Genomic DNA, 26657 nt, shown 5'->3' with positions numbered 1-26657 from the left:
TGCTGAAAGGAAATGGAAGAATGAATAAATTGGATCACAATAGTGTGAATGCTGAATATAATTAGCAACCTCTAATATAACCTTACAAAATAATGGTTTCACTTTATGCATGAAATTGTTTTCAGGTTTATCATTTATTTCCTCATCAGTGTTTTCAGTTTCTTTCCTCTACTAGCCAACAATGTGTGAAGTTGAAATGTTGAGCAGTGAGCAGAAAAACATCTGAGTCAAGAGTTATATTTCTGTAGTTTTATTACAACATTGTTTCTCAAACATGTTTCAAACAACACATCTGCTCACCTACAAAATGCACAGTACTGTGCTAGTTTAATATACCACATACTCATACAGTGGCAATGAAACAAATTTACATGACCATACACAACATCATGTGCCAGTACCGTGTGTATGTCTTTATAGATCAGGGTGCTTCCAACAGCCCACCGTTGTGTATTTACTTTAAAATGGACTTCCTCTATGCAAGGCCTTATGAAAAAGGTAAGGCTTAAATATTACCTTACATACTCTCTGCATCCATTTTTTTATACACAAGTGAGCGTTGGAGGCCCCCCGTCAAGATATTTCGCTCAGAAAAAAGACAAAAGACAGAGACAGACTGTTGCTAAAGGTGGTGAAAAGCGCCTGTCCTCTCTGTGCATCCTACCATCGGAACAGAAAGCAGACAGGCGTCCACAAGCTGGAATCACTGAAGTATCTGACCACTCTGTCCATTGCGCTTTGCCCACATGCATACACATGCTATGTTCTGCTTACAGTAACATGACCTGGGTTTTATTAGAGGTAAGGGTCCGTCCCCACTCAAAAAGCTCTTACCTTCGCAAACAAACACATAAGAGAAAACAAATAGAAAAATAGAGCAATAAAAAAAATTGAACAAGAGAACGAAAAATAAAATAAAATCATGAAAACAAACCAGTGAGATGCTCTTGGTCCAGTCTGTGTTACATTCACAAGCCCTGCCTCAGTTTCTCTGCCGTAGCACCAGAGTTGTTCCCAGTATTCCTACAGTTTACCTCGACTACATGGAGCCACTGCAGGTCACAGTTTCCTTAATACTTCATGTAAGATAAGGAGGGGCCGCATGGTTACAGATGGCCACCATTCCCTGTGTAACCCGGGTTTGTATGGAAGGTTACTCAGGCAACACGGTCCCCTTGTTTGCTACAATTATAATGCTGTTTCTTTCCCCGCTGTACTCTCATATCTAAGTGCTGATGCTCAGTTTCGACCTCTGTTGAGAACACAGTCTCAAACATCCCAATGAACAACAGCTTTAAGAATCTGTACTGCAGCACACACACCTGCAGAGACTTAAGATTTAGAGAATTTTGGTGCCAATATTGTATACAAAGTTTCTCAGCGTGGAAAACCAGCTCAGTGAGAAAATGAGCAGATGACACATTGTCATTTTTCCATAATGTAGAAATCCCAGACGTCGCATGGATTTGTTCTAAAAATGACATTTTGTAGTAGAGCTGCACCATATTGACAAAAAAGAATATTACTCGACAATATTTTCAATAATCTGCAATGTACATGAATACTCCTGTGTCGTTAAAGACAAAATACATCATATAAAGATAGAAACAGATATTGAAAGGGGAATGCCAATCCCAAGGACCTTGTAAGTTTAAATGACATAAAAACATTTGATTTGCAGCCTCAGGTTTCTGTGCTGTGTTTCGACCTCTTCTTTTCACGAGTCAACTTCCTGCTGTTGATCGTTTCAAACAAAATATAATTCAGCAGCTTTTTAATCTCCGATGACGCCCACTTGTTCCTAGCACCTGTGTTTTTTTAAGGTCTACAGAGGCCTAAAACACTTTGAGGTTATTCTGTGAAATAGACACGCTAACTCCAGTTTATAGTTGTAATGTAACTTTGACTTTGCTGTTGATGCATGTGTAGTATTAATACATATAAGAACTGTAAGAATGGATTTGGCTTTAGCTCAAAACAATCTATTCTCGATACATTATCTGGTAGAAAATAAATAAGATACTTAGTTATATGAATAGCTCTCGCTTCGTATTAGACTGTCTCTGTTGAGGATGATTATAATCAACCTCCATGTCATTCTGTTGGCTGCCCAGTCGGGTGCAACCACTGCTCTGCACCTGGATGTTGCAGGTTCAGAGAGTAGAGATAAAAACTCTTTCATGATACAAAAGTGGCGGTGCCTGCCCTTTGACCCAGCCGACATCATCCAACACCACAACTATTCTCCATAGTTCAAAATGGGAAAACAAAAGGGGGGTTGAGGGGCTTGAAAACAAGAAAACACAAACATTATGTCTGGCAGTATTCATACAGCAATGCTTAGCTGCTTGTTAATAACATTTCTGACAAAATAAAATTCTTAAAAATTCAAATATATGAAGTTTAAAAGAGGTCCATTAACTATTATCCTTGTCTTTTTTTTTTTAGAATAATAATTGCTCACGTTGCTGTTAAGCGCTGCCCCCAACAAGGAGGATGGGGAAACAATCAAATAAAAAATACATTTATGTGGGAGGCCAAAGGTCACCGACCACACAAGCTGGGCCCAGGTCCTTTCAATGAGAGAAAATGTGTGTGTGAGAGAAAGTAAGCTGGCAAAAGTACTTGATGAGGGCCTTTGTATGCCTGACCCTCATATAGTACACTGCCCCCTGTATGGGGGCATGAAGAACTGCGTTTCAGCAGCAGTCCTCAGCACAACTCACACACATGATCACAGGAGCCGCACGCATCCTCATATTCACCACGATGGCAACAACAGTTTTCTGCTTGAGTTCATGCTGTGTGTTTGTGTGTGTTTGTGAGGATGGCCAGGCACACAGCTGTTGGTCTCACATCCACAAAGTCTGTGTGTGTGTGCATCATGAAGGTCCCTGACTGGTCGAGTGAGTCCCCCTGCTGGCCGAGTGTGTCTTCACGAGCCAGCATCTGGCTGAGGCTGAGACTCCTCTGATTGGCTTTGGGCATTCTGGCCCTCTTGGCCCAGTTCCTCGCCCAGCTCATTCATGTCCATGTGTGGCAGGTCTTCCTCGATGGGGGCTGCTGCTGCGTCCTCGCAGTAGACACACTCCTGAACACACACAGGCCAATATTAAATACATTTAAATGTGACAATTTTTTTCACAACTATATATGTATATGTGAGATACACAATGTGTGTGTAGTCCTGACCTTCACATTGATGGCAGCAGGTAAACCTCCCCGCCTCATCCAGGGGTGTTCCTCCACTAGCTCTCGTCGCTGGTCTTTGGAGAAGTGAGGCTGGCTCTTATGCATCTGCCGCAGCCTCTCCTTGTCTTCTCGCAGAACCCTCTGAATGTCCCTGTGGATCACCAAAAAAAAAAAAACTGAATACATCTGAATTTCACATTTGGCTTTCTTCACTTCTGTCTTTTGTTGCATTATAGGCCTTTTCTTTTTACCCCTAAAATAATACTGAATCCCAGTCAGTGACTCACCTGGACGGCATTTGATACGTCATCATGACTTTGTCGTCAGCATTGGCCATCAGCAGCCAGAGAGGCTCCTGGAGAACGAATTTGATTAAATGGTCTCCCTCGCCCTGGGAGGAGACCTTGGTCTGCGACTGGCTGCTCTCAGAGCCTCCTTCGCCTCTCTTCTTGGTTTTAGACTTAGGGTCTTGTTCCAGAGAGTCAACACTGCCAAAGTATTTGCTGGTGTGGCTGCTCCCTGTACACAATTTTAGAGACAAGGAAAAAGTCAAAAAAAGGCTCAAACACATACTATTCATAGGAAATGTTATGCTTGTTTACACCAACTTATCAGAAACAAGTGTTAGTACGAAGTAGCATAGATAAAAGTTTACGTTATCAGGCTTGGGTGTTTCTCTACTGACCTGTTCTGCTGCCAGACGCTCCACTAGATGTACCACAGCCGTTGCAGCCTGAGCCCAATCCTGAGCCCGATCCGGAGCCTGACCCTGAGCCCATGGAGCCAGAGGTGGCTGATCCGGTCCCAGAGTGGGAGTCCTCCTGCTCCTGTAGCAGGATGTCCAGCAAGTCGCAGGATGAGGAGTTTCCGTCACTCTGAGCCCCATCTCCTGGAGACTCCACCTGAAACACAAGGCAGCAATCCATCAGCACTGCGACAGGCTTTATGTGTCAGTGTGTGTATCCAAAATTTGTTTTCTTTCTATCATTGAATATATTGTGACTCACCTGTTGGTGGCCTTCAGTCTTGGCTGTGCCTCCGCTCTTCTCCCCTGCTGCCCCGGCTGCCCCTGATGCTGCTACTGAACTGATGCCCAGGCACCCAAGAAGGGGCGCTGCGCTGTCCTGCCGTTCCACCGAGCGCTGTCCCTCCTCCATGCTCAGCAGATTGAGCTGCAGAGGCGAGCTGCACCGTGACTCAAACAGCGGTGGAGACGTCGCAGGCTCCCTCGCTCCAGAGGCTGGGGTGGAGGAGCGTGAAGCCCCCCCTTCTCGGGGCTCCACAGCCATAGCTTTGGGGGGCTCGGAGGCTAGGCTATAGGGGAAAGGCTGAGATGGATAAGGGGGTTGAGCCACAAACTGTGTCTGCACTGGGAAAGAAGGCTGGGCAGCGAAGGCCTGCTGGGTATTGTAGGCAGTCTGAGGGGCCTGGAAGGGCTGCTGGGTAGCGAAGGGGGTTTGAGAGGCCTGGAAAGGTTGCTGGGTAGTGAAGGGGGTCTGAGCGGGTTGGAATTGCTGCTGGGGGGCAAAGGCAGTCTGCACAGGGAACGGCTGTTGGCTGGTGAAGGGGGGTTGTGTTTGCATGGCAAAGGCTGGCTGTGGTGGCTGAAAGGGCTGCTGAGTAGCGTATGCAGGCTGTGCCTGCGTCTGCTCAGGGAAAAACGTTGGTCTAGGAGCAGCCCCCAGCTGCCCCATCTGACCTAACTGTCCTATTTGGGGGAAGAGGTAGTTGGGTAACACCAGGGCCACCACAGGTGTAACAATGGGTGCAGCAAATGGAGCAGCAGAGGGTGGGGCTTGGGTGCTCTGCCCCTCTCCAAAGCCTGTGGAAAGGGAGGGGTCAGGGCGGGGGGCCTGTGCTGGGGCTGCAGGTGCAGGAGGGTAGAGCGGGTAGGCAGGCACCATGGCTGGATAGGAGACGTTAAAAGCAGATTGGGATGCTTCTGACGGGGACCATGAGGTTTGGTTGAGACCCTGGAGAGGTGGACGGGGTTTTCGGTTTGACACTGCGCTGTCTGATGAATCAGGATGCTTCATCCGCGGCTTCTTGGACTTCCTGTTACGGTTGCCCTTCTTGGCAGTGGTCTCGGGCCTGGTGGTGCCCTGTTTGGCTGCACCTCGTAGTGCAGATGTTTCTAAGGTGACACATGGAGAAGAAGTCAGAGGGTTGTTTTTCAGATATAATAGAAAAGGATTAACAGTCATAATCTTTTACAGCATTTTAATTTCATGTGGTCACTATTAAATGTTCAGTGTACCTTCAGCATTGACTGGACCCCTCTGCTTGTGCAGATACGTGGAATAGTCCTTCTGGAAGGTCCTGGCATTGCGGAGCTCTCTGCAGCGGTTGAGGAAGGCCTGCTCTTCTTTCTGGGTGTGTGCAGCGAGCACCTGTTTGGTCAGTCCCAGCCGCTTGTAGGCCTCCTTCTCCTGGCTGGGCGGAGACACCACGCTGACAGGCAGAGCCGGGGGAGCAGGGCTCTCTGCCACGTCTTCGATAATCTCTGTAGAAGGAATCAGAGCCATGAACATCAGTCTAACAGAACTTTTTTTTAAATCTCACACTTTGATAAAAAATGTCCAACATCAGTTATGTAAAGAACATGACACTCACCAGACTCTGGCTGAGGCTTCTTGTCTCCCACGTGGACGATGGTGCTGCTGTAGCTGCACTGCGAGGGAATTGAAACCACGCTCTCAGCCTTGCTGGGCAGGGTGAGGGGTGCCAGGGGGCCTCCCACCACAGCAGCTGCCCCAGATGAAGGCTTCTTGGGTGCTTTCATGTTTGACAGGCCTGGCTGGGCGTCTAGCATCAAAGGATCTGGATGGGGAGAGAGTAATCCTCTGTTAGTTCCAAGCCACAGATACAGTAATTACAGTCCAATTCCTATCAATGTGTTTTTTCTTTGCAAAATTGAATCTGATATCCTGTGTGACATGTGTGATCAGATGCATGGTGTGCACATACCTGGGTTGGTATCCTGAGGCACTTGCATGCCGTCCTCTGAGCTCTTCTTGTCGTCATCAGAGTTGGAGGAGGTGGTATTGGTGGAGAACTGGTACTTCCTCTTCACCGTGATTGGGATGTTACAACTCTCCAGGTACCTGAGGAACAGATATGCAGTTAATCAGAGAGTGCACGCTTTAAACAAGTCTTCAAACTATCATCATTCATGAATAAAACTCCAAGCTGTACCTGATGACACTGTCGAGGCAGCTGATCTGCTGGTAGGAGCAGACAGTCTGGTCTTTGCAGGGGAAGTCCTCCATGCTGGCTGCAGTGCTGTCTCTGACGTGCAGAGAGGGAATCGAGTCTTTCAGACGCGACGCTGGACTCTTCTGAGCTGCGGCTGGAAGGGAAGGGAAAAGAAAATGTCAGAAAATATAAAATATATTTGCTCTGTTTCTGTTTGATTTGAAATGTTTTAGGGGCACAAGCACAAATGCACTCCTTGTTAAGAACTTGGAGTCAAAGCAACCACAGAATGGTACCCATTTGGTGATACTGAACTGGACTCACTGTCAATGGTCTTTTTATGCTCGGGCTTGGATGGTGATGGCGAAGGGGGAGGGGAGCGCAGGCAGACCTGGGAGTCTTGGTTCTTCATCATATGTACCCCTTTACAAATCTCCTGGAACGTCCTAGGAGGCTTGGTCTTGCTTGTCTCCTCCACTGTGTTTGCCCCCACGATGTTCCCGTTGCTCTCACTTGACGAGCTGATGCTCACCAGCTGCTCGTGGGAACCATTGCTGCCGTGGCTACCATAGCCACTGGAGCCCATGTTGTGGACCGGCTGCAGACAAGAAAGGTTGTTACAGAAATGGACAAACGCGTGCAGGGAAATGTGTATTTCAGTTAAGTGTTTGTGTGGGTACATACTTGGAGTAGCAGCCTATGGATCTGTTCACTAATTTCCTGGATGTCTGAGTCCATCATCTTCCCTCCGTGGAAAGCTGGTGCTGCAAAGACATCTTCATTCACAGGACCCCTGAAAAACCCACAGACCAGTCAGAAGGTTCAAAGTGAAATATATCCCAACACACCACCACTGGTGACAAAAAAACCTCAGCTAAAACATAGCTTCAACATAAATATACTCACATGCGGACTTTGTGCCTGCCTATGACAAAGGAGACCTTGCGACTCCAGGGGTTGACGAAGCTGGACCAGCTGGTGTCAAGGGTGATGTACTCGCCGTTTCTTGCACAGAAACGGATCGAGGAGTGGTCGAATGGCTGACCGGCATACTGCAGAACTGTCAAGTGTCAGGTAGAGTGTGTGAGTGAGAGCCGAGCAACACAAAAGGTTTAAAGCACAAGTTAGATAATTAAATTATTTTTCTTTGAGTGTACTGTGAGTGGGAGATCAACACAGGCTCTTTTCTGTTTCAGTGATGTTGATTGGTTTTGATGAGATGAGTCATCTCGGACCCAGAGGGGCTATTTCAATGGGTCCCCAATAAAATTCATTGTTTTTTGGCACATTGTAGTGTTAAACTCATGTTAACTGTTATAAACTGTAGTTATGTGGCGAAGTTTAGCTATCTGAGGCTCATGCTAATGCTAAACTAGCATGTTGGACTCCATGTGAACATGTGTCCAACAAAATCAGCACAAAAGTGATAAACTGTGTAAGTATTAAGTAGAAATGTATTTCAGCAGTGGCAATAAATGGACATATAAAGTCAGAGTGACAGTGCTGTTTGTCCCCAGGACATCTGCCAGCTGAGCAGCTGTTTCCAGCAGCTGGGCTGTAGATCCAGTCTGCAGATTATTTCATATAAAACCAGTCAGACTAAAGTCCACTGTGGGGTGATTAGGTAACCTTTCTGAAATTTGTTCAATAACGTTACCCTTTTGGATTTCAATGTGTCGGGGACGTACCTCGCAACATCACTGCTACTTGTCAAAGTATCTTTAACTGGGAAATCATGAATGTGGCAACTACAATCTGTTACTGTGGATGCCAAATTCATCTCTGCACTGATGCTGAGTCCATTCCTTAATGAAATCACATGAATGAAAGGGGTTCTTACTTTTGCGATGCACAGCCAGCATCAAGGGCCGGTCACTTGGGTGCAGATTGAGAAGCACGGGGGTCCCGATCAGGTCCTGAGGGAGGTAACCCAACAGAGGTACAGCCCTGATGGAGAAACAACAACAGCTTGTTACAACAAGTTAAAAATATTCACTTTGTTCAACAGAGGACAGCAGCTCGAATGCACAATGTGACGTATGTGTGTGTGTTTTCTGTGGGGCTCCATCAACTCACCTCTCATCCACATCCTGGAACACACAGTTAGGTGTGTGTGTGGTGGTGAAGATTCGCTTGTCAGGAGGGATTCTGGGTGCTGTGGAAAGAGAAGGAAAAAAATTAACTGACTTACACAACAAAGTGGCAAATGGTGCTTATTGAACATGTGCAGGAGCTCACTTTTAGGCTGCTGCTTTATTCAATGTTTGTGACATCAATGTATAGCCAAGAAAGGGGAAAAATACACAGTCACACAGCTACGATTAACTCTAGTTGGTAACAGCGGAGAACTGTGTTAAAACTGATATATTTAAAAGAAAACAAAATTAACACCAAAGTATGCGTGTCAAACCGTGTGTGTGTGTGTGTGTGTGTGTGTGTGTGTGTGTGCTCGCAGGCCTCACCTTCATATCCAGAGTGCACCCTCTCCGCCAGCAGGAGGCAGCAGAACTGCTCCTCAGCCAGCTCAGCATCCTGGACTTTCATCAGGTATGGAGTCATGCGGAAAGGATAGTACTGCAGATCCCCTTCACGCTCCTTACCACCACTACAACACACATGCACACACCATTATAATACTGTTTCAGAGCAGCAGTATTAGCTTTTAGCACATTTTGCCTGGATATCTAAGAAAAATAATCAGCCTGCATGGATTTCCTGAATAGTTTCTAATATACATCAAGCCTGCCCACTAATCTTATCATATGACAACATGATCACTGCAGCTGCAACACCCCATCTGGCCACTAGATGGAGAAACAGATTCAAAGCTCACAGCTGCTGACTTCCTCACTCCTCTCTATCATCCCTGTGTTGACTCAGAGCTCGTTTGAGCAGGAAACTATTGAATCAGAGACAGCGCTGGCTGCTGTCACTCACCTGATGCGGCAAAAGAAGGACTTCTCCTGCATGCACTCCGTGGGAGAGGAGTCTGAAGGAAAGACAGGGAGAAGGTGGGATGAGTACAACACCGGATGCATTGGATTGAGTATCTCCAAACAGGCCATCTGTTAGTCATCTATGTATATTCAACACACTGTTGACAGAACCTGAGAAGTTTGTTTCACTTCCATAGATTGTATAAAAAAGCAAAAGAGGCACTGTAAAAGTTTTTCTACAGTTATGCAACTGAAGTTTGAAAACTCATTGTAGTCAGAGCACTTGGAAAAGGTTGCAAAAGGATTGCATATTTTGATGCAGTTCTACATCTCTGAAATTTGTTTTTACTAGATTTTTTAAAATCCATTTACTCCTATTAACCTCCCTAAGACAAAGAGTCAACAACAAGAAAATGTCAGCTCTCAAACGGTAGGAGTTTCTACAGTGCTTTGCATCAGATTTCTGCAGGTGCACCATGTTAATCGCTAACTCAAGAGCTTCCGACTGCAGCAACGTGCCGTTATGTCCTCAGAAAATATGCGGCAGGTGTGTGAGAGTAGGCGTGCATTCATCAATGTGTGATTGAGCATGTTAATGAAATATGTGCTATGTGTGTACAAGCATGTGTGCGGGGGTGGGTCATGCTCAGGAAATAGATGCTGGCGTGTGTACAGGTGATGTGAGTGTGGGTTTCCCACGTGACCTTTGTGGGTGATGAGACTCTAGCATCCATGACCACAATGTCCAGCCCCGTGTCGGCCCAGTTATAAATAAATATTAGTTGATTTCAGTGGGGTGAAATTTCTAGATCTGTATAGTAGATTAGGGCTGCCCCATGAAAGTTGGAGATTCAAATCACCAGTTGGAGACCAAGCAGCCGTTTCACATCACATCTAATTTGACTGACATAACTCTGAGTTGAATACAGCCCTGTAGACCACACAAAAACAGCTGAACCCAAAAACTTCTTCCTGTTAGAGGTAGCTTGTACCTGCTCCGGTGCACATGCTCCATGAGGGCAGGCGGTAGGGCGTGGTGAAGCTGTAGAACACGCTGACGTCCTGAGGTGTCAGGAACTCCACAAACTTGGCATTGTTAAAAACTTCACGCTTGCAGTTCAAGATGGACGCCGCCTGGTCCGAGATGTAAACAATTTTCCCCGTGATGAGTGAGACGGCTACAGCAAAAATATCCTGCAGGTGAAAAAAGTACAAAAAAACAAAACAAAGGTTTGTTAGGTGTGTTTCTATTTCAAGATGTTCTAAGCACTGAAGATGTCTCCTCTTGCATTGCAGACTTAGAAGTGAAGATCAGAGGTGCTTACAGTGTTTTTGACGGTATACTCAGAGGTGATGCTGTTGATTTCCTCGATGGTGTAGGACGATACATCGAACCCTGGAGGCTGACTGTCATTAACCATTAGCATCTGGTAGTATTCCTCATTGGCTGCAGAACAAAGAGAAGAGCATTTTAATTTAAATGCGTAATTACCAAAGAAACATCACTTTATTCATCAATGGAGAGTTGACATTACTGATGTGAGAACATGCATGAACACTTGCATGGAGTCTTACCTTTCACCTGTTTGACACATCGCAGCGCATATTTAAGCGTGTTGACTGTGCTGGATTTGCCCTTGCTCCTCTTTTCTGACGGCAAGTGCATCTTCAGCTCCTTGAGGGTCTTGAAGAGCTCCTTTTGTGTCTTCGCTTTGGCTGACTGTTCGCTGCTGCAGGGTGGGGACGAGACAGATACACGTGTGTCAGAATTACAAGGCCTCATCGGTGCTGTCACACCATGAGAAGGTGCTACCAGCATGTGATTCAAACTGAATCATGAGGGATAACATGTAAGACGTGTGCTTGCTAACCTGCAGCCGCTGGTGGAGGGGTTGTCCTGCTCTGAGCTCACCAGACTGAAGGCGTTGGAGCTGCTTGGCGGCGAGGGGCTGTGAGAGTTTGAGCTGTAACCATGAACGACATGTGTTATTGAAGAAGGACCACAAACAGCACCATAATGAAAGAACGGTTAGAGCACCAAAACAAAAGGTAAGACTAAACATGTGAAGTGAGTCAAGGACTTAGTGTTGAAGAATGTACCCAGAACACCACAAGCATACCATCTGTATAAAGCAGTCTATACAAATATGGACAGTAGCTTATCAAGGAACTAGCAGACGTGTCAAACATTTCCGTCCCTGGGTTTGAAATGTAGTGGCTAAGTTCGAATAAAGAACCAGGTGGTTACTCTATTATCTCAGATTATTAAGCCTTAATTAATACTTAAAAGTTCACAAAAATAATATGAAGAAAATCGTGAAATGCCCATTTGGAAATGTGAAGACAAAATTGTGAGAAATACCAAGTCATATATTCTCCCTAAATGTTTTAAAAAGGGTTACATAACAAGGTCTTCTTTAAGTACTTTTCACATGGAACAGGTCTGTACGAACAAATCTTTAAACAACAAGTCTTTAAATTGCTGTTTAAAAATTACCGCTCATGTACAGGCCTTAAGATTGCAGTGTGACTGATGGAGTGATAAAAAAAAGAAATCTGACAATTTGATTTATGCAATGCGGCAGCAAAGGAGGACACGTCAATATCTTCAAATTTAAGTGAGCCGTTATAGGAGATGAGAGCACAAAGCGGAGGGAAGCAGAGTACAATCATCAGCTGACAGCACGTCAATCCCTCTCGGGCGTCATCTGCCGCCAAATCCGTTTCTGGTGACGCCTGCACAGCTGGGTGGCTGTCAGCTGACTACAACTACTCTGTGGTGCCTTTTGTAGCCCAGAGTTTTTTTTTGTGATGTGCCGTTCGAATGCTAATAACAAAAGGCACAAAGTTATCACTACTATTGTTTGTGTTGCAAACTGTGGTATAAATCCCAACTGAGACACATATTACAAATGCGTTGCGTGATACCGCAAATCCCACGTCTTAATCGGACAAAGCTAAGTTCCGAAAAAGGCCTGAACAGAATATGCTGTTTCCCTAACCTGTATAGAATTCAAAGTCTTGTCATTTTCTGACTTATGGTAAAATATCAATGTGCGTTTAAATATAGTCATTATCTTTTACAGTCTGTGTCATAACTAGAAATAAAATACCTGCTGCTTTCCTCAGTCTGAGACAGTTGCTGCTAGACTACAACAATGACTCAGACCGACAATGACTCACAGAGGAGAAAATGGCCCGTCTATTACATTTAATGAACCTTACTTCCGTGACCTAGATGGTCCACTCCCCCATGGTGGTGGGAAAAAACCTCATTTACCATGATTCAGTGCATTTGGTGTGCCCTCACCTCTTGTTGCTCCCTGAAGACTCCAATAGAGCAGAATCCTTGCCATTGCCATTTGAGCTGCCCACAGACTCATTGCCATGGGACTCATTGCCATGCGACTCGTTACCATGGGACTCGGTCCCGCTCCCACTCGAGCCGCTGCCACCCATCTCTACGTCCTCGTGCAAGGGTGGTCGTGGCCGCTTCCTGTCATCATGAGGGGAGCGCGGCGAGGCTGGGTGCTCGTGGCTGCTGTCGCTGCCCTCGGAGGCCAGTCCCAACTCCGCTTCTAGTTCAACCCTGTCCGGCCCGCCGCAACCCTCGCTGTAGCTGGTGGCCATGCGGTGAAGTTGGCTGATGGCGCCGCAGGGAGAGCCTTCCTCTTCCTCCAACTGGAAGCCGACCCTTTCCCGGTTCCTCTCGCGCCCCTCCAGGGTTGAGTACAGGTAGTGCTTTGGATCACTGTCCTCAGACATGAGGCGAACCAAGAGGCAAAAGATGCGAGACTAAGTTACCTTCCACATTGCACTGCCATGAAGCCCATGGCACTTGCGCGTAAATGGAGTTGAGGCCTCAGATGTGGCGATGCAGCCTACAGGAGGAAAATAAAACACAGGTGGAATTACTCACACATACCCCTTACAATACAGTGCACTTCTATGCCTACAGGAGGAAAATAAAACACAGGTGGAATTACTCACACACACCCCTTACAATATAGTGCACTTCTATAGTTGGCAGATCAATAGTAAAGATACAGTCCTAAAATAAACAGCAATCAATGGGAATTAGCCGCCGCTTTGATCTGATCACACAGTGTAGCCTTGGATCGCAGCATTTTTAAAAGTCAATGATAAAGAAGGGGCACAGCGGGACAGACACGAACACACACGCAATTTCACACAGAGGCTGCAGCCACCCATCCCTCTAAAGGTCTGCTCAGTAAATAGGCCGTTGTTTGCCCTTTCAAGATCCAGACCAGTTTAATCCGGTGAAATTTTTCAAAAGAGCTTTTTCATATGAAAGGTGAGTCTGCGGAGATGAAAACACAGCTCTGAACCAACACAAAGACCTTCGCCACGCACAAAGCATCAGGACTATTTTAGACGTAAGAGAGACAACATACTTTCAAATAATTTGCATTAATCAACCTGTCTCCTCTGCAGCCGCCGGCCTGACCCTTCCCAAATTAACTAATAAACAGTCAGGAGGAAAATCTGACAATCAAGCTCTGGTTAGAAAATGACTCTCCCTCACAACAGTATCATCATCATTGATGCTAAGGACACGGCTCCCACACAAGCAGATGATAAACAGATGTGTTGATGCATTGTCAATGTTCACTTCAGTCTAAATCAAACAGACGTAGTCTTATGTAACACGGTGCAGTGCCCCTGAATCAACTAACAATATAAACTAGAATTACTGTCTCAATGTTGTATCCCTCCTCCAACCATTTAAGTTGCAGTGTGCATCCCTGTCTGTCCAAACTCATATATGTTGTGAATGCTTTGAAAGAATTAAATCACAGGTATTGTGCTTATTTTTTTGGCAAAATGGCAGTTATCACTACAATAACATGGGGGATTTCGGTGAATAACAGTTTCGAAGTGGACACCCAAGATTCGTGTCACCAATCTTACCAAATGTCTCCCCTTCTGTTCCCGACTTATGGCTTTGGGTGATGGCCAGAAAAGTGTTGTTGCAGAACGTTATGATGTCACAGTGAAGCTGACCTTTGACTTTTTGAATCTAAAATGTCATCACTTAATCATTTTATTCTACTCGACTAGGGTATGTATTCTTGAGTTATGGCCACAAAGATGTTTTGTGAGGTGGGAGTGACATTTGACCACCAAATTCTTCTTTTTCTGGGTTATTTTTTTGCTTTTTTTTTTATAGGATGGGGGTGCGAAGGGTGGGGAGACAGAGATAAGGGATGACATGCAGCAAAGGGCTGCAGGCTGGCATCGAACCCACAGCCTCTGCAGCCATGGCATTGCCTTCATATATGGTACGGCTAACCTGATCACCAGATTCTAATCAATTCAACCTGAAGTTCAAGTGAAAGTTTGTTCCAAATGTAATGAAATTCCCTCTATGCTCTCCTGAGATACGGGAATGGGACGGTCAGAAAACAACCTATTGCCACTAGTTTTAGCCCATGCAGAAGCATACAAAGATGTGCAACGTCCCTCTCGCAACATTTACCTTCTATCATTAATATCATATTCAGTAATTACATAAGTCACCTCAGACAACCAGCCAGCTCGATAACAGTCCAGAGCGTCCACATTGTAAACACAGTTTGAGTTTCACTTGCATTTGGTAAACAACAATTAAAAAGACTATTCATAAACATTTGGAGGAGTAACAATCTTATTCAATCTCTAAAATAAACTTGATTCATATAAAAATAAAAGAGCTCTGAAACCTCCTCCTCCTCCTCCTACACCCTCTCCAACAGACCAGCAGTATTGGAGCTATTAAGGTCTGCTTACGCCACACTGGCAACAGGTACTGAAGCCAAATCCAAAATATTTCTCTATTTTCCTGCTTTCCAAGATCAGAGTGCAGCTATTTATATAAGACTGCAAATTCAGCTTGTCTATTCTTCTCTCCTTTACATAAGCTCATTTACATAACTTTCCAAGTTTTAGGGAGGATTTTTCCCGTTTTAAAGATCTACAAAAAAAACCTGGTAGACTTTCTTTCCAGCCGCCCACACACCCACTGCCACCTTAGGACATGACCCACTCTTTTAACAGAGGGTTTAACAGACTGAGAGGACTTTCTATTGGCTGCTGCAAATGACCAATCAACAGAGCTTGGAGTGACAACAGGTTGGAATGATGTCAGCCAATAAGGGGGAAGTTAGGGCTCAGGTTGGAAAGATGAAAACAGTAACACAGGCTCATTGTAGTGCACTCGTTAAAGTTTATAACACTGCACAAAAAACAGTGACATTGTATAACTCAGCATGTAATTTCATATTACTCAGTGAGATTACTGGAAACAGTGTTAACTGTATGCAGCAGGGTATTACGTCCTTGCGGAGCTGACAATAAATGCTACAAAACACGGAAGAACTATGTTAATACGATAAAACTGTTGCCAAACACAGAAGATATCAAGATCTGCAACATTATGGAGTTTGCAATTATTTTTCCCTTTAAAAAACTGCGTTATCATGAAAACATTCAACACTTGACAACCATTATATTGGCTTGACTGTAGCAGTCATAAAAACAAACCATAACCCCAGTCAATTTCCTGTCTATATCTAACTATTTAAACTTTAAAAGAACATGCAATCATATACAAGCTTACCCAGAGACACCTTTCCCACTTGACCTCACAGGACAGCAGGCGAGATTATCCAAGTGCTCTCTCCAAATCCTCAAAACTCTCCCAGATATGCCACACAAACCTGTATCCCTCAAAACATAGCTGTCGAGTGATATAATGAAACTGAGCTCCCTCTGCTTGCAGCTCAGAAACCAGTTTCAGTGAGCGCCCTCTCTCCACTAGCACAGATCTCAGGCATTATACAACGCTGCTCCAGTCACATGGATGTGGCTTCAGTGCAGCACCAAGCAGTGGTAGCCCTGTTTCATAAAACCACATGCTTTCACTTGTAGCCGGCTACCCTGCTTCTGAAGTGCATTTGTGAATGGAGTTTGAGACAGGTGTTACGTATGTATAGTTAATGACAGAATGTGAAAAAGATTAAAAAATGTGAAGGTGGGGAATTACTCCTGTTTATCATTTACACAAACAGCGTAATCCCAGGGCATAAACATTAATCCAGTGTTATTTAAAGTGGACAGGATGACTGCAAAGTGTCTGCACATATTCTAATATGATTTTTGAGTGTATTTAATCTTTAATAATGTAAGGTCTGCTCCTGCATTTCATTTAAATGACATCATAGCAGAGTTACATCACATATCTGCCAGTCTACAACACATCTTTCTATTATTACATGAATCTTTTACCTTATACGTCATAATAACATCACTAATACCACAAAATTAATCATAGTTATATACATCTACTGGTATGGGAATGTTTTGTAACAGTACTGTGATGCAAAGTACCTTCCTCCAAGCTGAAAGAATGTCACTAAGAGTTAAGTACTATTTTCCATTGCAGGAAACCTCCCAGCAGCTTTCTGTGTGGTCATATGAAGGTGACATATTTGCCATAATCAGAAGTCAAAATCAGCTCAAGGTCCAGCTGAGGTTATCTCATAAAGGTCCAGCATCAATATCCAGATCATATTAATTTAACAGCATTGTAATGTCAACATAATATCCACAGGTGGAAAGGCAGGGACCAACTGTTTCCTGTGTATGTGTGTGTGAGTACAGTGGGCCTCCACAGGAAAGCAGTAAACTGGAAATAAACCTACTTGCTTGGAAATTATAATCCATTTATATAAGTCCACCCAATTATATTTGACATAATTATATTTAATATATTGGAATAGAGCAGTTTTCTCAGGTGATACATGTAAAAATAAGACAATGCCAAGCTGCCAAAGCTTTCTCTGAGTCCTACCAACTGAAACAGAAACATGGAAAACATTGATATAAACACATTTTATGACCCACTGGTTATTTTACAGTGTCTATCATGCTTCATTTAAAGACCACGCAACGCGACATCAATGTTAAATTAAAGATAACACGATAAAAACATATTTGTAATGGGAGCAAACATCCCTTCCCCCATCTAACTCCATTGACCTGCTATTCAAAATCCACACACACGTTGACCTGCAATCCACTGCACGGTACACTGACACAGTTATGTAAAAGTAACCACAGCGCTCAAAACCCGCCACCAAACATCACTAATTTCTCCACTGAGGACCCACTTCACTAAAGCACACATTTCCCGTCTCCACGAGTATAGAAAACATCTCCCACCGGCATGTTTTGGTTATAAAAGTACAAAAAGTAGAGCAATCCACAAATTCGCGCATGCGCAGATCGAATTACGTTATGCAACTTATTTTTTTGTGCTCGTTTTTCAATTTTTGCTGCAATTTAGAGGCGGAAAAGGAGCACACCAACCTGTGTTGTCGAGATAAAAATCCCTTTTCTTGTTGTCCTGGTTGTCGGGTAAAAATAAAACCGAGGAGTGGATGAAACACTCAGGTTAAAGCTCCAGCATTCCTCAATGGGAGGCTGACTTCAGACGAGTTGACACAGTAGTCGGCGGTTCCTCCCCGGCTTTCTACGGCACGTAGCCGCTGACCAATCATAGAGCTCAGCGCTCGACCTCAATTCAAGCTGACCAATCATAGAGCTCAGCGCTCGACCTCAATTCAAGCTCCGCCTTTGGTGTGTTTCCATTGGTGCAAAACTAAGGGTTTCCATGGCGAAGATGACGGCATTGCAGTCGCGCGCAGTCATTGGTGCAGAGCGCTGTCCGTCGTTTTATATAAACAAGCCATCCACTGCACGTGGAATCCCATGTTGTGTGTATCGTGCAGTGTGAGGCTGGAGTAGTTACGACTACGCCGGCTCTAAAACAACGTCTCGAGTGTTGAAATTACATAAGTGCGAAAGTCTGCAGCGGACACAACCAGGAAATAATAAAATATATTAAATATGAGACAATAACAACGTTTAATTCGCCTCGGTTTTAGTGTGCGTAACGCCACACTGCAGGAAATAAAACATTTCAACCCCGTGCGCGCTGGTGCAGTGTCCCGTATCGCAACCTACTGCACCCACAGCAGCTTAATTACAAATTACAACCTTAAAAACACACTTTAAATACACATGTTGATGCAACTCTGGGAGTGCATCTCCAAGCAAAAGGCGCAAAGTCCATGTTTTCCACAGTAGCCTGCGTCACAGCTGTAACTGCACTTCACTGATGCTGCCTTTTCTCCATAAAGCACTTATGAAATGTCTGTCTCGCGCCTCCAGCTCATCCAAAAAGCTCTGCTGCCAGAATCTAGAAAACATGACCACATCACACCAGTCCTGGCTTCCCCACACTGGTTACCTGTTGCTTTTAGAATTGATTTCAAGATGTTATTGATGACTTACAAAGCCCTGAGAGACCTTGCTCCAAGTTATATAACATATTTCTTATTGCCCTGTGTTGCTTCTCGACACCCTGACATCCTCAGATGCATCTTTTCTTGTTGCTCCGAGGTGAAGATGAATGCACAGGTGATAGGGCCTTTGCAGCCAGAGCCCCTCCACTTTGGAGTGACCTGCCTGAGGAGATCAGGGCTGCAAACTCAATCACTTCTGAAACCCTACTTGATTTTAACTGCTTTATCATTGTGTGTTTTGGACGTTTATAGAATACAGGCATGACTGCTTTAAAGTAACATAAGGAGGCCACAGCTTCCTGTCAAAACAACCCCTCCCTCCCTCTCTGCTGCTTGCATCATCAGGTATATTATTTGAAAAGGAAGAGTGTTTACATCCTCTCCTTATCTGTCTGTTGTCCAACAGCCTGCTATGATGAATGGGATCCTGCTTTGTGTAAAGCCTGCACATGGCAGCTCCGTCATGGGGCTGGAGCGAGCAGACTTTGTTGTGTTCATATGCTGGCATGGCAGCCACAACACCATATTTCCCCCTCTCAAGCCAAGAGCCTCCATAGAGTAGCTCAGCGCAGAAATCTGGACTTGGGCGCTCTTGAGTGCCGGGAAGTGCCAGTTTCAAGTGGCAGCCACACACCCACCCGCTGAGGTGGCATACTAGTCAACAACACACCCCGCTGTCTGCTTTGTGAGAGCCAGGTCTCTCACATCCACCCTCTCTAAAAATGTCTTGCATGATATCATACTGAGAGGCTAATGCTGCATGAGGCTCTGTAGTTGGGTTTGTCTTGCTGGGTGTGTTTTCCAACATTTCCCAGGAGGCCTTGCGACCGTCCCAGAGGAAGAGAGAACTGTAGCATTCAGTGAAATATATCAGTGTATGTGGGGATATTAAAGTGCTAAGAGTTGTGTGTGGATCTGACTTTGAGAGTAAAATGACACTGATCTACGGATCACTCCCATCACCATCCTCTCTACCACACACACACACTAATTTGATGGATGTGAGAGCAGACTCGCAGATGCTACAGGTGGGTGGAATTCCTTAAACACCAGTGAGTCATGGTGTGGGTGGCTTCATCTATAATGCTCAGGAGCTTTGACTGGCGGCTGTGATTACCATGATTATCTAACCATAAATCCTCTACATTTATAGTGTATATATCACCACATTTGTTACCGGGCATGCGTTAAGCTGACTTGTTTTCTGATGATTGACTGTCCTGCTCTATGGAGCCGAGCACACACTGAAGTCACTGGATTATACACTGTTGCGTTGCCTAAAGTTAATTTAGACTTTTTTTCAAAAGACTATTAAAACAACTGCCAATTAAGAGCAATTTAAAAAATGACTTAAATTAATTTTAAAAAATAATTTAAGTATTTAAAGAAATAGTATAAAAACCGACAACGCCACCTAGAGATTTATAGGCTAGAGCTCTGGAACTCTTAAAAGGCTTACAGGTTCTTTGTAACCAGGGGTGAGCAGAGTTAAAAAAACAAAAAAACAAGCCAAGGGTAAATATTGGCGGGTTTATTACAATAAAAGCAATGTTTTACAAAATAAAATAGATGATGCGTAAAACAAGTCCATCAAAGTCCATGCAATAACCCTCTGCCCCAGAGTCACTTGCACGTGGGAACGTCAGCAGCCGCCGCTCAGACGTCAACTTGTTCCTAGCCCAGATCGACTCCCGATGCTCCTCTTCCCGCAGCGCCTCCTCTGCTGCTCCGGTCGTCCTGGGAAAGATGAACAGACCAGAATCAGCATCGGGCACACACAACAAGCCCAGATTACACCCCTTGCCTGGCCCCGCAGCCGGCCTTCCAGTACCCGCCGCAACAAAGTTGAAAGGTACTCACGATCTTCCCGGGCGGCAGTCAAACTACCGACCCAGGCTGAAGTATCCTCGCCAAACGGGTACAGGTTGCTGCGCTTCAGGCTCTGGCGTCTCCGTCGGTCGCTGATGGCTGCACGTGGCCGCTCCGTCGCTCGTGTCCCCGTCTCCTGTCCCCGTCTCCTGTCCCCGTCTCCACCTGCTCTACCGAGTGCTTCTGCTTTTATTTCCTTTTCATCCAGCGTGCTGCACCTGTTGCCCGTCTGCTGAGTGCTTCTCTGGTTTTGGTCAGTGTCTGTTGCGTTCAGGGGCAATCGGACAAAAAACACTGCATGCAAAAATAAGAATCTCCCACTAAAAACACAAGCCAATAAATCTCTACTAAAAACCCAAACACAGCAACTTAAAACAAGTAAAACATGCAGCAAAATATATTAACACATGCATAAAAAAAACCCTGTCAACACCGACCCCGTCACAACTGTATGATGCAAAGCTTGTATATGATGCTCGGGCTTCGTTCAGCCTGGTTCATACAAACAGGGATGATCTTTGCACAGGAAGTGGAGAAAAAGTTGCTTAATTGGACATTTTTGGAGCAGAAGACAAGAAGGAGCATTGGAGCAATGATGCAGATGAACTGAGAGGTTAAACTGGTGAAAGAATTTTGACTCCGAGTCAGTGGCTTGTAGGTAGGTAGGTAGGTGGCTGTATGGTATGGTATGTATATATAGCAAATGGCAGCTTTTTGAATTTAGTGAGAGTTCTTCTTTGAACAAAGGCATATATCTAAGGTAAAGAGTTAAAGATGTTGTGACCCTGCGCCTACTTGAGGCATCAAAAAGCTTTCATTTGGGTGTGTTGGTAGTGAGAAAACAGGTGAGGGGAACCACAAAGGAGTAACCCGCACGCCAAAGAAATGGGCTGGAAAAAGCCACAGGTACTGATGATAGTCTAGGACTGAAACGTTTGCTTGCTGCCTCTTTTGCACTTTTATTGTTGAGCACTTTATTGGTTTTGCACTTATGTATTAACTAAAGTTTTGGACTTCTTTATATTGATCTCAGCCTGTGGACTCTTTATGTGGCTTTTTCCAGCCCATTTCTTTGGTGTGCGGGTTACTCCTTTGTGGTTCCCCTCACATATATCTAAGGTAGCAATCACTCATAAGGGCCCACTCTCCGCCCAACACATTGTTGGAGGGCCCGCTCTCTCTATGGGCCCCCCCACCTTATGGGCCCCAGTGCTACCACACTGCATGCACTGTCTATACTTACGCCCCTGACTCCAAGACAACCCCTTTACCAGATAACTGCAGAAATGCAAACTTGATTTTTACAGTGCCACCTTGTTGTCAGTGAGCGTCTGAGTAGTGGGTGGAACTGCTAATGTTGGTGAGTTTTTGTGTTACGGTTTTTGCTGCACAAACACTCTAAAAGAAGAAAAATAAAAAGGAAGAAACAAAAAGAAAGAAAGAAAGAAAGAAAGAAAAAGAACAACAGGGCTCCAGCAGAGTATCACTGCTTGGACCCCACATAAAATATATGGATATATATCTTTAAGGTTGCAACAAATATTTTCATAGAAAAAAAGTTTGGTTTTGTTTCAAATTTTTTATTTCTAAGTAATCAGTGCCTTAATTAAAGTAAAACTGGCTGAATAAATCAGTTGAAAGATTTAAGTTTTTATTCAAAAAATAGTGGAAGCTCTCTGAGGCCCCTGTCATCCCTTAAAGGTGCCAAATGTTATAGTCCACCTCTGCACTTGGATTCATCTGTAATCACAGCCAGAGCCGAGTGAGTAACTGCTCATGCTGCCGGAGCACCAACACTAAAGGCTAGTTCACGACACACGATTTTCATCCCAATTTTGACGTCGCAGAGGATCTTGAGAGCCACCTTGGGTCGGAGGTGAGCCTGCAGATAGTCTGCCACGACGAGTCCCCATGTGTGAACAAGCCTACGAGCAAGTCGCCCCCTCGTCTGCGACTGGGACTGGATATCTGGCATGCTAGAAAACTGGAGAAGTGTGACACGACTGACAAAGAGCATCAGCCAATGAGAGGCGAGATACATCCCACGTCAGCACGCAACAACAAAGTCCACAGGATCACGGGGAGCGCATTGTGTTTGGACCAGCTTGGTCTATGTTGACAAGTAAAGTTTAGGGCCAGGGAACTTCATAATATCCTGTTTTGTTCACGCATGACAAAACGTAGTTTGGTGACGTCACCGCATTATCTGGGACTCGGCGAGGGCTTGGTGGAGAAATCTTGTGGTGAGCACACACAGGTCGTAACACAGTTGGTGAGACTCCCGATGACAGAAACACACGTCGCCCGGTATAAACACTCAAAAGATCATGATAGTCTCTGCGGCTCAAGACTGGTCGGCTGGTCGTGTAATGTGAACTTGCCTTAACTGTCATGTCTTTCCTGAGAAAATTAAATCAGGGTTCCAACACAAGAAGGAAAAAGAAAGGACTGAAATCAAACTGACTGTCCAAAAAAAGAATAATTCAAAAGCGACCTAAGAGAGACATGGATCAAGAGAGGAAGGGCGAGAGGCCCACAGAGACTGCTTGTGCATAGGGCCTAAAATTTAGTGCCACGCCTCTGTCCATGCCTCCCTCCAATCCATATTTCAATCCATTCAGCCTCTGAATATTGAATCAAAATTGACTCCATAGATGTGTGAACATATGGCCAAGAAACACAGGTGACTGAAAAATGTAGATAGAAATGAAAGTATTTCAAGGTCAGTTACGTTCATGGGCTGAACTGCATTGTGGTCCTGTTCATGTAAGAAAAAAGCCCATCTAAAAACGGACATGTGATGCATGAGGACTCTGAAAGTAGGCCAGCATCAAATATGTGTAAGCAAAGGTTAAGGGAGTGGAAAATAGTGTCAAGGATGCGTCAGTGGCAGACTTACACAGCACACGGCTAGTTAACCATGTCCTTCATGTTAGACAGGAAACATCAGGAACCTGTTTCGGGGTTTCTTTTTTTTTTTTTTTTTTTTTACCCCGCTTGCTGACATCCACCATACAGGATATCTGCCACTGTGTCTGCACTCCCCACGACCACTCCTTCTACCAGGTTATTGAGTTACGTAACTGCAGCGAACAACAATAACACATACAGTAGGTGATTCACACTGGGCAACGATTGTAGCTTCAACTGATGGTACCAATAAATGATGGCCGCTGATGGTAGAGACTTCAGCGTCTCCGGAGTGAAAAGAAATGCTGAGTCATACAGACAATAACAAAACAGCACTTCTGAACACTTAAGGTGATAAAGAGTCCTCACACAAAGGGACTTCATGATGAAGAGGGTGGCATCTGCAGAGATCCCCCTTAATGTCCTTTAATTCTAGCGTAGAGATCTCCTCTAAAATCAGCACACTCTTTGTGTAGGCAAGGAGAAGTAACTTTGTACAATATTATAATGGGTGAATTTTTATATCAGGGCACTGAGCAAAACATGTCACATGTATAAATCACGTGTGTCAGTAATACAAAATAATGATGGCTGAATTCTATTTTGCTGCTTCAGTTTCAGGGTCCTGCTGTTGTGCATGCTGGCTTGCTGTCATGACTTACTGGGACACTTGAATGCAACAGCTGAAAACTATGTCAGCATGGGAGTTAAGGATCACATATTGAAATATTTTGGTTTCTTATTTTGCAGTAAATATAACTAATTATCTGATATGCACAGACTTATAGTGGTAGAGTTCATATTTTAAGTTCCACAACAATCCTGTTTTGATGTGTTCTGTATCTGTATATACATGTTGGGTGATTCAAAGCCCTTCAAATAGGCTGGATGTCCTTGTCCTTAAAAGAGACACAGCTTGAATTTGAAGGATTACATTGATTGCAAGGAACAAAACATTTACTCACAACAAGCTGTCTCAAGTTTAGGGGAGACTCATACCCATAAAACCCATTTTCATGCAGACACCTTAAGGGTAAGAGTTCAAGGGACCCCTTTGAAAATGGTCATGCCAGTTGTTTCCTCGCAAACATTTAGCCTAACTTCGCAGCATTATTTAGCTCCCTTTCCAACAAGCTATGTCAACATGGTTGGTACCAATAGATTCCTTAGGTTGTCTAGTTTCAAAGCATCCCACTACCTTCCTCCAACATAAGAAGAATGTGTGCCGCAGCCTCTTAAGGACTGTTGACCTCCATTTACTTCTGCCAGGGGTGGCCAGCAATTGTATCAGGCCCTTACATTCAATTAAGTCTCTATGCATCAAGTTGCAGGAAAGGCAGTCAAATGAAAACAATTTTTCTAACCCAATTGCCAGAAAAAATGTTGGCATTGTATGTTTCTGCAAACTACGGGTACATACATATAGATGATATTAAATACTTTGAAACTTTATGTTCCAACAATGATTTGGTTAACATGTAGTTAAGTTTAGGCACAGAAAAACACTCGCTTATGGTAAGGAAAAGATCATGTTTTGGCTTAAAATACCTGGTTTGGAGGGCATAATCCCAGCAGTAAAAGCAGTGATGTCTCAGTGAAGAACAATGGCTTTTCATGCCTAAAAATCTGCTAGAAACAACAATGACTCGCTAAATCACAACTGATTTTGCTGTTTGTTGGTCTTAAACAGTGGTCTGAAGTGTAGTGCCTTACCTAGGTGTCACGCCACCCACCATCTCAACTAGTTCACTTTAGAAACTTTAAGATCTTGGTATATCTTATCTTACTATATAAACTCTGTCTGTCTGTTCCACGTTCTTCTCCTCACTGACTTGGTCAATCCATGTGAAATTTGGCACAGTGGTAGAGGGTCATGGGAGGATGTGAATGAAGCAATATTACATCAATTGGCCAAAGGGGGGCGCTATAGCAACCGATTGAAATTGCAAACTTTGAATGGGCATATCTCATGCCCCGTATGTCGTAGAGACATGAAACTTTGCACAGAGATGCCTCTCCTCATGAGGAACACATTTGCCTCAAGAACCCATAACTTCCGCTTATATAGATTTTCCGCCATTTTGAATTTTTTGAAAAACACTTCAAATGGATCTCTTCCTAGGAAGTTTGAGCGATCTGCATGAAACTGGGTGAACATAATCTAGGGACCAATATCTAAAGTTCCCTCTTGGCAAAAGTTGGAAAACTTACTAAAACTGAGCTTCTATAAGGCAATGAATATTGCGGAGGGCGTGGCTCATCACATAAAGGTGTATAACATCTCAAGGGTTTCACCCATCACCACGCAACTTTGTAGGCATATGACCACACATAATCTGAGGGGACCCCTCCATTATTGACCCCATCAAACAAAATGGGGGCGCTAGAGAGCTCATTTCTTATCTAGGCCTAACCGCCATATGGATTTTTACTAAACTTGGTAGATATGTAGAACAGGACGCCTCAAGGTGACTGGAGGCATTTAACTCTAATTGGCAACTGGGTGGCGCTATAACAACAGAAAAATGCTTCAAAATGGCTAAAATGCGACCGATCGCTGTGGCTCCCCCTGTGGACCAATGTTGTTGTTTTTTTTTTTCTAATTCGTGGTCAATCTATGTGAAACTGCACATAGGCATTGAGGATTGGCATAGGTAGAAGGTGACAAAGCTACCAGTGGGTATGGACTAGTACATATGAAACATGCAAATGTAACATATTTGTGGTTTGCAGCTATGCATACTGCCATCATCTTTTTCTGGCAACTGGGGTGACTTTCCATGGTAAGTCAGTTAATTTCACTTCAGCAGTCGAGACTATGTGAAATGTTTTTCTTGTTGTCTTCTGTGGAGGGAGAAGCCAAAAACATGCCTTAAAATCCCTCCTTGCACTGGGTCTGGTCGCTCAGAAAGGAATGGTGGTTACTGACTGGAGCTTTTTTTGCAGCTGCTCGTGAGCATCTGTTTTCGTCTCCTTTTAAAAGTGTGTCAGGGTGAGAAACAACATTCTATGTCCTTGCTCAAATCTTAAAATAAAGCCCTCCGCGTTCTCCCTTGTTTAGCATTGTGCACCCCGTGAGGTCAACTGTCGCGGTGTGTCTTGAAATAACTGTTGAGGCATTATAGAGAAGGCCAGTGTGTGCAGATAAAGCATCATTTATTGATGCTCGTTGTTGTATCTCAAGATT

General features: G+C 44.4%; 1 protein-coding gene across 1 annotated transcript; it reads right to left on the bottom strand.

Moving 5' to 3' along the window:
- Positions 1 to 234: 234 nt before the first annotated feature.
- Positions 235 to 17834, bottom strand: LOC126400028 (period circadian protein homolog 2-like). The gene is made up of 22 exons (XM_050060441.1): positions 17694 to 17834; positions 12634 to 13204; positions 11195 to 11287; positions 10899 to 11053; positions 10649 to 10770; positions 10316 to 10517; positions 9325 to 9376; positions 8850 to 8992; positions 8464 to 8542; positions 8228 to 8334; positions 7294 to 7447; positions 7072 to 7180; positions 6712 to 6985; positions 6388 to 6541; positions 6160 to 6296; positions 5806 to 6012; positions 5450 to 5695; positions 4200 to 5326; positions 3878 to 4094; positions 3480 to 3711; positions 3193 to 3343; positions 235 to 3091 (listed from the first exon to the last, which is right to left on the bottom strand). The coding sequence occupies exons 2-22, from the start codon at positions 13086 to 13088 to the stop codon at positions 2936 to 2938; spliced, it is 4572 nt and encodes a 1523-aa protein (XP_049916398.1). The 5' UTR covers positions 13089 to 13204; positions 17694 to 17834; the 3' UTR covers positions 235 to 2935.
- Between the last annotated feature and the right edge of the window lie 8823 nt (positions 17835 to 26657).

Source organism: Epinephelus moara, chromosome 2 (assembly GCF_006386435.1).
Source record: "Epinephelus moara isolate mb chromosome 2, YSFRI_EMoa_1.0, whole genome shotgun sequence".
NCBI classification, from domain to species: Eukaryota; Metazoa; Chordata; class Actinopteri; order Perciformes; family Serranidae; genus Epinephelus; species Epinephelus moara.
Note: the sequence above shows the minus strand (reverse complement) of the source record. Positions and strands in the feature narration are given on the sequence as shown.